This window comes from Macrotis lagotis, chromosome 6, assembly GCF_037893015.1.
Source record: "Macrotis lagotis isolate mMagLag1 chromosome 6, bilby.v1.9.chrom.fasta, whole genome shotgun sequence".
NCBI classification, from domain to species: Eukaryota; Metazoa; Chordata; class Mammalia; order Peramelemorphia; family Peramelidae; genus Macrotis; species Macrotis lagotis.
Window position 1 is genome coordinate 164,628,053 of NC_133663.1, and position 12,329 is coordinate 164,640,381.

Consider the following 12,329-nt stretch of genomic DNA (forward strand, 5'->3'; position numbering starts at 1 on the left):
TGTGCTAAGTCATCAGTCTTTTTCCTCCAGAGTTAAGTGATTTGCCCAAGATCACACAGCCAGTATGTGGTAAGTATCTGAGGCTGGGTTCAAACTCTCGTCCTACTATCTCCAAGGTCAGTTTTATCTACTAGTTGATCCTATATAGCTTAATATAGTGTGTGTATCGTGTATTTATAGTGGTGTCGCTTGGAGGCCCCTTGCACATCCTTTTTAAATGCGTTGTAACTCTCATAAGCCTAAATAACATTCTTTAGATTCAATCACTTAGCTGCTTTGCCTTCTAAGTCATTTTTCATTGCAGGGACACTTTTATCTGCTCTCATCTCAGCATAGGTGAGGGTATCTGCATCAGCAGGCACTGAATGATCAAATGGAATAATATAGAGATAACAAACCTTGCTTGCAGTGGAAGAGCAGATAAGAAAACACATGAGGAGTTACATAATTTTAACTGATTAGTGAAATGGCAAGTGGCTAAACATGGAACTGATCTGTCTGTTTTGCTATTAATTAGTCTGACTCTTTGCAATCTGGGAATCATGCCTAGAAGTGAGTGTAATATGGGGGATAAATTAAATATCTCCTGTTTTTCCTCTACCTTTCTTCTCCCCTACTTCCTGCCACTGCTCTAAGTTACCCACATTGTATCTTCCATATATCTATAAAAGTGAATATACCTCTCTGCCTCAAACTTGCAATCTACAATTCTGTGAGGAACTCTCTTTTTATTATTTTTATATTTCTCAGATGTTAGAACAATGCTTATATGTTTGTTGAATTCAATTGAAATTATATTAGGTCCTTTCTTTTCCTTCTTTTAATATCTGAGTAGATTTTCCCCATCATCCCTGCTAACTCCCTTGCTAAACTCATTCTTCAAAATTTAATACATTTGTGTTCAATTCTGCATTGATTGAATTCTTGGACTTGACTTGGGAATTCTTATAGCCTTTTGGGTTACTCTAAGATTGTTTTGAGGTTTTTGTCTGACTATTTTTGGTTTTTGTAATATCATGAGTTGAAGACATGTGTGGTGGTCAATTTATATAGTGTCCAAAACATCACAGACCCCAACATTTGATTTTTTTAAAAATTTAATGGAAATTATATTGAGAGATATCATTATCTACATTACCAAGCTTCACAACAATCCCATAAAGTAGTTACATTTACTCTGACCCCAGATTACAAATGAGGAAATAGGAGTCCACAAAGAAGATTATTTATTCAGTTAGTATCAAAGTCTACTTTAGAACCAAGATCTCATGTTCTTTTATCTGGTAGTTTTTAGATAATATCATGTTGCCAGAGCCATCGTTATGTTACTCAACTAGCAATGGGGGGCAGAGAGACATGTAATTTCCCCCTAGGGATCCTTGAAGCAGAGATGCAGATACCTGCACCCATGAAATCGAAAAAGGAAAGTTCCTGAATCCAGCCTTGGAGAGATAAGGGTGTGACCTCTCAGATAGTAACCATGGAGAGGAGCATCTTGGGGCCAAATGGTGAAAGTTCTTAAACCCCATCCTCTTCTTGTGGGGAGATTTCCTGAACAGGAACAGACTAGAGGTTTCCAGGCTGCCAATCTTTAGTACAAAAGTTCCAGAATTTTGCCTTCTAGAGAAAGAATGTTCTTGATGAGCACAAGTCTCTTGGGGAGAAAATACTCAAACCTCCACCCACCAAAGTCTCTCCTCTTCTCAAACCCCTCTTAACTCTGAGCTACAGGAGTAATGTTGCTTTTCATAAAGATTACAAACAAGGGGCAGCTAGGTGGCTCAGTCAATCGAGCACTGGCCCTGGAGTCAGGAGGACCTGAATTCAAATGTGAACTCAGAGACTTTATAATTATCTATCTGTGTGACTTGGGCAAGTCACTCTTAACCCCATTATCTCAATTAAATTAAAAAAAAAATTCCAAACAGGCTCTGCATTATACTCCTGCAATGTTCTTTTCTTAATAATGCCATATGCCTCATTTATTCATTCAGTGCTCATTCATTCATTTATTTATTTGTGAGTACCTATTCTGGGTCAGACTGTGATAAGTACTAGAGACACAAAGAAAGACAATGAAATTGTTCTTGTCCTCAAAGTGCTTATATTCTACTGGGGAAGGGGAAAAAATGTTTCTACAGTTAAGTAAATACAAAATATGTACAGATTAAATACAAAGTAATCTGGGGGCAGTTAGATAAATGGCTCAGTAGATAGAACAATAGACTTTGGAGTTAAGAAGTTCTAAATACAAATCCAGTCTCAGACTCAAGCTGTGACCTTGGACTTATCACTTACCTTCTGTTTTCCTTAATCCACTGGAGAAAGAAATGGCAAACCACTCTAGTATCTTTGCCAAGAAAACCCAAATTCCATCATGAAGAGTTGAACATGACTGAATTATCTGAACAATAACAATCTGAGGTGGGAAAGGATCTCCCATTGCAAAGAGGTAGCACATGAGCTAAGCCTTAAAAGAAACCAGGGGTTCTAAAGAAAGAAGCTAGGAAAGAGGTCTTTGCAGGCCTAGGGTAATAGCCTTTGAAAAAGCACAGGGATGGACACAAATCTGAAGATATTTTATGTTGAAGGAAGCTGTCTTAAAATAACAGCCAACAAAGTTAATTATGTTACCTCACTTGAGCCTGTGAAGTTCAAGCTAGTATCCCCATTTTACAGATAAGGAAACTGAGGCTAAGAGTAAAGAAGAAATTTTCCCAGATTCACACAACTAGCAAGTATCTGAGGCAAGATTGTAAGTCAGACCTTTCTGACTCAAAGTCTGATATTCAATTAATTGTGTCACTTAGATACCTAAAAATAGAGGATCTTGACTTGGGATCCATGAATTTGGCTGCATTATTTTTTTTTTTTTGGTTTTTTAGATTTTGGCAAGGCAAATGGGGTTAAGTGGCTTGCCCAAGGCCACACAACTAGGTAATTATTAAGTGTCTGAGACAGGATTTGAACCCAGGTACTCCTGACTCCAGGGCCAGTGCTTTATCCACTACCCCACCTAGCCACCCCTTGGCTGTATTTTTAAAGCTGTTATTTCAATATAATTTGTTTCCTTTGTAATGCTATGTCATTTATACACTTAAAAACATTATTCTGAGAAGAGAGAGGGTCCATAGGCTTCACCAGATGGCAACAGGGTCCATGAATCAGAATGGATCAATAATCCCAGTATTGGGCTGAGGTCTTCACTAACCAAGCACAGAGTCTCCTCCATAGTTGTTACTGTTTGTTTCTGAAGAGGTTTTTCCAGTAGAAGAGAAGGATGTTAAAATTTTGGGTTTAAAAATCCTGAAGAACTGTTTCTTATAGTCTTTGGATGCAAAGAAGTAAATTATGGGGTCAATACAACAGTTCATATTCATAAAACATACTGTGACCTGAAGGGACACCTTAAAAGCCTCCTGTTCAGTGCAGGTAGATTGATAGAGCAGCTCTTTAATCACAAACTGAATAATATTTAAGTGGTAAGGGCTAAAACATATGATCATCGCCATCAATACCAGCAGAATAACTAGACAGGCCTTCTTATGGTGACCATTCTTGCTCATCACTGAGTTTTCTTGAGCTACCCTGCATAGTTTTAAAGTGATTTTCACATAACAAAATAAGATGATCCCCACTGGTCCAAAAAACCCTAGAGCACAGCCCCCCAGGAGTAGAAGGGGCAAACTGAGAATCTTCTCAATGCTGGTATACTCCATGCAGCTCAGCTTATCTCCTATCCTCTTGGTCAAAGGCAGAAAGAGCACTGGCATTGTCTGCAGGGATGCCAACCCCCAGACCACTCCAGAAATGTACTTTGCTCTGCCAGCATGGCGGAATTTGTGACTCTGGTTGGCATGAACTACAGCAATATAGCGGTCAATACTTATACATGTCATGAGGTAGACACTCCCATAGGTGTTCATGTAGAACACAAATGCTATCACTCTACAGAACCCATCACCAAAAGGCCAATTGAAGTCTAAAATATAGTAGGTGAGCCTTCCTGGTAGAGCTAGTGTAAAAAGGACATCAGACACAGCCAAGTTAATCAAGTAGAAATCTGTTGAGTTCATCTTCTTCTTTTGAGAGGTGATGTAAATGGCTAGAATGTTCCCAAAGGCACCGATGACCAAGAGGACCGTGTAGAATAATGTCAGAACTACTCTTGAGGCCAAGGAGGGATGTTGAATGGAGCAGAGGCTGTCATTGAGTGGGAAGTTACTTGTGTTCAGCAGACTGGAAGCCATTGTATGCAGGTTATCAGAGAAGAAATTTTGCTGAGAAAACACAATTTAAAAAAAACACCAAACTTTAAAGTAGAAAAATATTTATATCTATTATCTCGTTTCTCTGTTAACTTTGATTTCTTTTATCTTCATTTCAATCAGCTATGTTTTGTTCACTGAATGCCTGAATGAATAATTGAAAAGGCAGGTGCAAGTACAAAAATATAAAAAAGAAAATAGTGCCTGCTCTCAAAGAGCTTACATTCTAAATGAAGGTGACACACACAAAGGAGCTACATGATTAGAGCTCTTTCAAGAAGATTCAACCCCCAAATTTCTCAATCAGATGAGAGTGCTACTGCTAGTGACATTAGTCCTAAAAATTGTAGAACTTCTCTAGAAATCTCTCCAAACTGCTACAATGCTAATGTTCACTGTCATAAAAAAAAAATGAAGCATATGGCATTATTAACCAGGAAAAGGATTATAGTTCAAAGTCTATTTGGAATAGTGTCTGGCACATATTGTGCTACATAAATATTAGTTATTGTTATTATTATATAATATATTATATGTTGTACATATTATATTTATATTATTTATAAGAATATGTTATATATATAACATAGTGTTGCAAATAATATATAATACTATATATGCCTATCATTGTTATCACCTTCATCATTATTGTTGATGTTACCAAGCAAAGTTCACATTTCTTAGCTTGTCATCACCTTATATTTACTCCCAAATACAAGGTGCATCCTCCCTTTTCCCAGCTTGATGCTCTTGCCTGTCTTATTTGCTTACTCCTGGAATGCCCTCTCTTCTCAATCCCCTCAATCCTTCAAGTCCCAAATTAAATGCCACCTCCTCTATTAAGCCTTCCCTTGTACCTCTCATGCCAGAAGTTTTTTTTTTGTTGTTTTGTTTTGGTCATGCAATCCTTTAGTCTTTTGGCATTCTGGTGGAGAATATGGACCCCTTCTCAGAATAATGGTTTTAAATGCAAAAAGTAAAGTATAACAGATTAAAAGGTAAACTAGTTATATTAAAATAAAAATTGTCAAAAATGTTTAAAACAAAAACAATTTATAAATCTTAAATTATGAAATCCTTTCTTAGTCTAAAATGATCTTTCTAAATTGTTTTGTTTCTCACATTCTATTATATTAATGGCTCATATATGGGTCTGAATGGCTTCTCCACCAGAGTCCTCATCATGGTGTAGAGTTGATCTTGGGTCCTCAAGGTAAGCCCTAGCCCCTTCAAATATGGGCACAATGATAAGACATCTAGCCTTGGGTCTGATGACTAGCCCAAGTGCTCAACCGAACTGAATGGAGGAGGACTAATTTTTCCAGCCAATTCTGGAAGACCCATCTATTAAACTGAAGAGGAATTAGAATCTATAGCTGCTAATAGAATAACAAAAAAAAATAGCAAGTGGTTAGAGTATTGATGTACATTCCTAGCCTTGCTCCTATCAGGATGTATAACCCCTAAGCTAAGAGATTTGATCTGGTCCTGAGTGGGAGTACTGAACAACAGACAAAATGCTTGGAATCAAGAAAATCTAGGTTTAAATCCTGCCTCAGATACATACTAGCTGACAGATCTTGGGCAAGTCATGACTCTCTAAGACCATATGGTATAGATGACTTGCTTTTTTTGAAAAATACAATTATTAAATGATTACTGTGGGTCAAGCATTTGAGACACAATAGAATTTACTGGGATTATCACCTCCCTCACTCTGGACACTATTTTTATTAGACTAAAACTCCCTTAGCATAACCTCTAGGTCTTTATAGATGACCTGCTGAGGCAGATGGAGTACTTGAATCATGAAGGCCTGGGTTCAAATTGCAACTCTGGAAAATGTTCAGGTCATGAAACCCTGGAGAAACCTCTTAACTTCTCAATAAAAAAAAAATTCACTAAGACTATAGAATACAGGTGACTCAGCCATGCAAATAGAGTCCATGCAAATCAAATCCTGTCTGTACCTATAAGCAAGTAATGCCAGTAACCACTCTCTAAGATTCTAAGGAGTGGCTCAGCTATGCCAGTCAATAGAAAGTGTTTCCACACCAGGAACTCCCTCAACACATGCAGTCACAGGTCTGGACCCCATCCTATTTGTCTTTAATCTCCCCTAGGACCTAAAACAGTGCATTGTACTGTTTGTTAAATGAATGGAGTGAGCAAATAAACATGCATGAAATGTCACCAGATTAGTGATCAACTAGGCTTTTTTGAAAGATAAGGCTATTTCCCTCCTGCCTTGGTGTGTTAAAATCTGTAGTTGTGAAACAAACTAGAAAAGGGATAAACTGCCTTAAAAAAAGTTCAACGTGCTCTAAATTTAGGTTTATTGGTTAGTAACCAAAGAAGCACATCACCATGTTAGTCTCTGCTAAGATTTCCCTCTGAGTCCTACTTGAAGTCCTGATGCTAGCACAGGGCTCAGTTTTCAACTCACCTCAGTGACCCAAGGAAGAAAGAGAGACACAGGGAAATCAGCTGTTCTTGGTCCAGTCAGTCACCTGCTCTCAGGTGACCCAAAAGTGATGGAAACTTGCTCTAGGGTATGTGTGTTTGCTTAAGCAAGATTTTAAGGAACCTGCCACCCACATTAAGTACCATGCTCCTCCTCCTTTGATCTTACCCTCTAGAAGAGAAAAAAAAAGGTATCAACCAACCTGATCTTCATCACTCCAGCTCCAGGCTACAAACAGGATGCCTCTGTGAACTTACCCCCAACCCACAACTGGATCCAGAAAAAGATCAAAAAATGGAGGAGGTAGGAGGAGAGAAAGATCAGTCTTGTTGCAAGAAGTCAGTTTCTTTTTCGTTCTTTCTTTCTTTTTCTTTCTTTCTTTCTTTCTTTCTCTCTTTCTTTTCTTTCCTTTTTTCTTTCTTTTCTCTTCTTTCTTTTCTTTCCTTTTTTCTTTCTTTCTTTCTTTCTGTGTGGGATAAAAATCCACTTTAAAAAATAGAGACTCCTCTGAGCAAAAGAGAAAGTTTATTTTGGCTTTTTTCAAGAAAAGGGCACCCCTACGTCTCACAAAGGTAGTGAAGATCAAGGAGCTGCCCTGAGGTGACAGTCAAGCAAGATTATATGGCCTAGCATGATTCCCCCCCCTCCCTAACCCCCTCTCTTCCAATCTAATTGGTTAAGGTTTTCAGAGTTACGATCTTTACACAAAAAAAATCTACCAGCAACAAAGAGAAGAATAAAAGGTTTTCATAAAATATTACCTCACCATCCAGATGGCCAGGATATCAGAAGATTTCTAATGACTTTCTGTTAAATAAATTAATGTCTGAGTATGCAAAGTCTTCTTAATTGAGCACTTATCAATCAAGAGAAGGCAAGCTACTGTTCCATTATCAAACAGGTGGCTAACTAAGAATGCAAGGTTTCTTTTCTAGAAGTATTCCACCATTCCCTCCCTAACAGAATCAATGCAAGGTCTTTCTGGAAATAGTGCACTGTTTCACTCCCTAGCAGAATTGGGAGGGTGTCTGACTGGGAATGCAAGGCCTCTCTCCCTCTCCTAAGAATAGTCAAAGGGTAATAGCCTGTCTTTGTTTTAATGATTTTTAACCCTGAGAGGACTTCACTAGGAATATTGACTCTTAAGAGGGAATATTCCACTCAATCCCTCCTCTTTTTTTTTTCTAAATATATATACCTATATATTTTAGCACCTGAAGTCTTCTCACACTATTCTTGATACCCTCTCAGGTTCTATTCTCTCTCTTCCTGTCCACTTGGGACCCATCTTCTTTTCAGAACCCTCACCAAACAACCCATACACACATATAGACACAATGGAGGAAGATGAACCCATCCAGTTTCTTTCTTTTCCCCTAGAGACAGTCAATATCTTTTTGTATCTGCAGAGTCCATTCCGATCTTCAATTCAGATGACTTGTTGAGATCTCCTCCTCTGGTAAAGGAACTTCTTAACACACATCTTATCAGACAGATTCATATTTTCATCATCAAACCATAAAATTCCAAAGCTATTAAAATTCACATTTCACATTAATATACATACTTAAAAAAATGCAACTCCCATAACTGTTCACAAATGAATATGTTGAAAATTATCAAGTTAACTTGAGCTTATACCATTTAAATAGATGACCATCTTTGTACAAAGACTGTCTAGCAAGTGACATACAAATAGCTTTAATCTCTTGCTCTTCATTAAAATAAGAACTCAAGTATCCTTAACTAAAATGAATTCTTTCTTCCCAAAATGTCTCTTAACTATAAACTATAGGTGATTCTTCCTCCTGATATACTCAACTGACTTACATTCCCTTCTCAAAGTAGACCTTGAAACTGCTACTGCACTTTAGTGTATCTTGAGATTATATAACCTTCTTTATTCTTCTTACATAAATATCCTTTCCCTAGCACAAAATAAAATAAAAGAATCTTAATTCTTTTCAAAACATATAGCTAACAGCAGAGGTTAAAACCACATGCTGGCCTACCTAGTTATTAACTTCCACTTGACCTAAAATTTCTATATCAGATTGACTATAATGATTTACTATAAAGATCTGGGACATCAAAGGAAAATTCCTTTATAGATATAATTTTGAGTGCCAGTTTCCAGGCAGAGGTCATGTGAATAGTTAAATACCTTAAGTCAAATCTTAGATTTATCTGATGAGATATTATTCAAATGTCACATTTGGGGAAGTCAAGTCAAAAGGGTTGCCCCTTCTGCTTTTTCTCCCAATACACCTGTCACTTGTACAGTGTCCAAACCTCCTTCGGGCTTCCAGACTTCAAGAGAGCATTGACTCAATAGCACTTCCTTTGCTGATCATACCTGATGTTAGATACAAAACAAAAGCCAATTAAAAATCCCATGATCTAAAATAGTAATTCTATCTAATTAGATCTCCAAGTGAATCCACTCCACAAGGACTAAATGTCAATTCTAATCTGGATCGGAGGGGTCACAATTCAATCAGTCCCCTTCCCTACACATATATCACCTATATCTACTCTCAGTGTCCCTGTCATCAGAATACATTAAATAAAGTGACTTTCTAAACATTCAAAAAGCAGTCAAGTTCTCCCAGCATCTGGGAGATTCCTTAACATACCAAAAAAAAAAAAAACCCTTCTTTACAAATATGTTTCATAATTCAACTAGAAGGTCTATCCTCCTGGTGGCAATAACTTCTAATCTGCAGACCCACATCCCTTTGTCTGAAATCATTTTTTTTTATATCTGGACAAATATGGTATATTAGAGGCCTCTTGGCTAGCCTGCTGTATTACAATAAATAAACACCCCCTGTGACTAGGAGATTATTCTAAGAATTCTCACATAACAATTAGCCAGAGACTGTCACAAAAAAAAAAATCACAAATTATTATTATTATTTTCTTTCCCATGTTGCTTAGGTACTTTTACTTCAAAGCAAACAAGCACAACTTTGAGATTATATATTTATATATATTATATATATATATATATATAAAACATATATATATGTTTTATATATATATACACATTACCACAAAAATTCCAATTTATATATACATATAATTGTCAAGTTCTTATGCAAACAATTCTCTACAATAAACCTGTTTCATTATTAGCCATGTTTGAAATACAAATTATTATTTTTCAGAATTCATTCAACCCATTAGAATATCTCTAAATTTAACAAAACAGTAATAAGTATAACACATTAAGAACTAGATTTCACAAAACAATCTTTCCATTATTACATTTATACCTGGACCTACAGTTCTAGAGCAAGGTCTAACACATCATTTAAAAATTTCAGGGAACCCAGAGAGTCTTTGATGGCTTCCCTCATTATTCCTACAAAGCAGTCAATCATTAATTCCAGATTTGACCACATTACAGTAAAATACTTTATATTTCCAAAAGCAGATCATGTGTTTGATAACATTCTTCAACATCTTATTTGTTGTTAAGTCATCTAATTAGGATTACATAATTTTAAATTTCCTAATCATTTTCCAAAGTCCCTCACAATCATGCAACATTATTGGAAAGGGTATCTTGCAGTTACACTCTCCTTCTGAATCTGCATTGAACATGGGGGAAGAAATCTGCAATTTTGCTTCTTTAAAATTTAAACATTAAATCCTTAACCTGCATGAAACAAAGTTTTCATGCTGACATCTCATTCTCTTAAAGCAAAATAAAACAACCAGTTTTCTTAAAGTTAACCTTATAATTAAGTATCTTTTAAACACAAACTTCTTCTGAATTTGTGCTTTATAAGCTTATTTATCTCTTTTTTCCAAATATGCTTCTATTTTCAAAACAAAGTAAATAAAATTCTACATGGATTTCAGTCTTATACATATGATAATTTCAAAAGTCCAATGTATACTTTTTACCCATGCCAATGATACATTTACATATAAAATTTCTTCTTCTTAAATAAACATTATTCATTATTGTAACACAATTTTAAATTCTCAAAAAAAGTTGTTTAAATCTGTTCTTATACAAAGTTTACTAATTCTTCACTACATATTTCAATTTCATGTAGTTTCCCTTTACTCCTTAGAATTTTGCAACACAGAAAAATTCTTAAAACCAATTGTTAAAAATTCCTTTTTCTGATTACAAGATTTTCTTTATACTTCTCTCAAATTCCAAAAGTCATATTCAAAATGACCTTAAATTATTTTCTTTTTCAAAGCCAAGGGAAAAAAGTTGCAAATTCTTTTTATCTTTATCAGTGCAATTCTAACTTCTCAATGATCTAACTCATAAGAGTTTTCTATCCTTACCGATCAACATTTCTTAATATTAAAATATTTTATGTTCTGGGAATTGGAGATTCCCCTCAATTTGAGATATTAAAGTAATATATATATATATATATTAATTCTATATCTTTATTATTTATCATTACTCACTCACCCCAGATTTTTCCCAGATACATGAACCATACCCCAAACATATTTTGAATCAGTGTTTTCTGCTTCCCCTTGTTTAGTAATTCTAAAGCTTGATTAAGGTAACTCAGTCTATCCTGACTGCCAGGCTCCACCAAGGCCATTCAATCCCTGTCTATTACAGCATTTCCATTAATTCTTTTTCCTCCTATGACTCTGGAAGAGCCATAAAACATTAAAAATTTAAAAAAAAACCCCTTAATTGAATTTGAAATCACCTCCCAAGGCCCCCAAATCCCCCAAATTAATTCTTTTACGTATACAATATCAAACCTACTCAAATCTTTTGTCTACATGCTTTAATCAATTTCCATACTTAAAAAATGATTCAAAAACCCCAATTGTCTCTATGCCTTGATTCTCTTCCTAGTACTTTCAGAACCTCTTACACTTTCCCTTAATATTCTGTTCCACTAGTCTTTTTCATTAACTTTTAACTATAGTTAATACTGTTCTGAACTGGCTATATAAACCACAGACATGACTCCACTTTCCAGAAAACATTTTCTATTCAAAGCATTTAATGTTTTAACACTTCTTGATTTTAACTGGTAAACTTTTGAGAAGGCAAACAGCTACTTAAAAAAAATCTCACAGCCTACTTGGAATATTACCTGCTCCCTTCTTCAGACAGAATAAATCACATAACTTTTCTCATAAGGAGGCAGGTCCAAAATCTTTCTTGGGGGCTCTTCTGTTCTTAGGTCCCTGCCTTGTTCCATTACTCTCTGTATTAACTAACATTACCAGAATTTCGAAACTATAATGTTATCATATCATTCTGGTAAAAGATTAACTATTTGGTTTCCCTTTTCTGGCATTTCTGTGTAACCAAATTATATACTTTAGAATTAACCTGACTCTCTTGACTCTCTGGGATTTACTTTCCCAAAACCTTTTTCCAATTAAAATAACATTTCTTTCTATGACTTCATTATTTAACATATTTAGTAATTTTCATTGTCTTTCCTGTCCCTTTAACTTCAAAATGAAGTCCCTTTTTCTTAATAAATTTCTTTTTTTTGCTCCTGTTTTCTCCCAAGGTCAAGAGATAGCAAACAAAAAAAACCAAACAAACAAACAAAAAAAAAACCCAGGCAAGTTGGCCCAGAGAA

At 35.6% G+C, this 12,329-nt stretch overlaps 1 protein-coding gene across 2 annotated transcripts; it reads right to left on the bottom strand.

Annotated features, from left to right (window-relative positions):
• Positions 1-686: 686 nt before the first annotated feature.
• Positions 687-7,352, bottom strand: LOC141491233 (G-protein coupled receptor 183-like). Of its 2 annotated transcripts, none has more exons than XM_074191962.1 (2): positions 6,935-7,352; positions 687-4,280 (listed from the first exon to the last, which is right to left on the bottom strand). In XM_074191962.1, exon 2 carries the CDS (start codon positions 4,248-4,250, stop codon positions 3,207-3,209), a length of 1,044 nt encoding a protein of 347 aa, XP_074048063.1. In that variant the 5' UTR covers positions 4,251-4,280; positions 6,935-7,352; the 3' UTR covers positions 687-3,206. The 2 variants fall into 2 exon arrangements, with proteins under 2 accessions (XP_074048063.1, XP_074048062.1); XM_074191961.1 differs by lacking the exon at positions 6,935-7,352 and adding an exon at positions 6,715-6,922.
• Positions 7,353-12,329: the final 4,977 nt, after the last annotated feature.

What these genes read in the sequence shown, in the direction of transcription:
- LOC141491233 (XM_074191962.1), bottom strand. Translation starts at nt 4,250, where the DNA reads ATGGCTTCCAGTCTGCTGAACACAAGTAACTTCCCACTCAATGACAGC.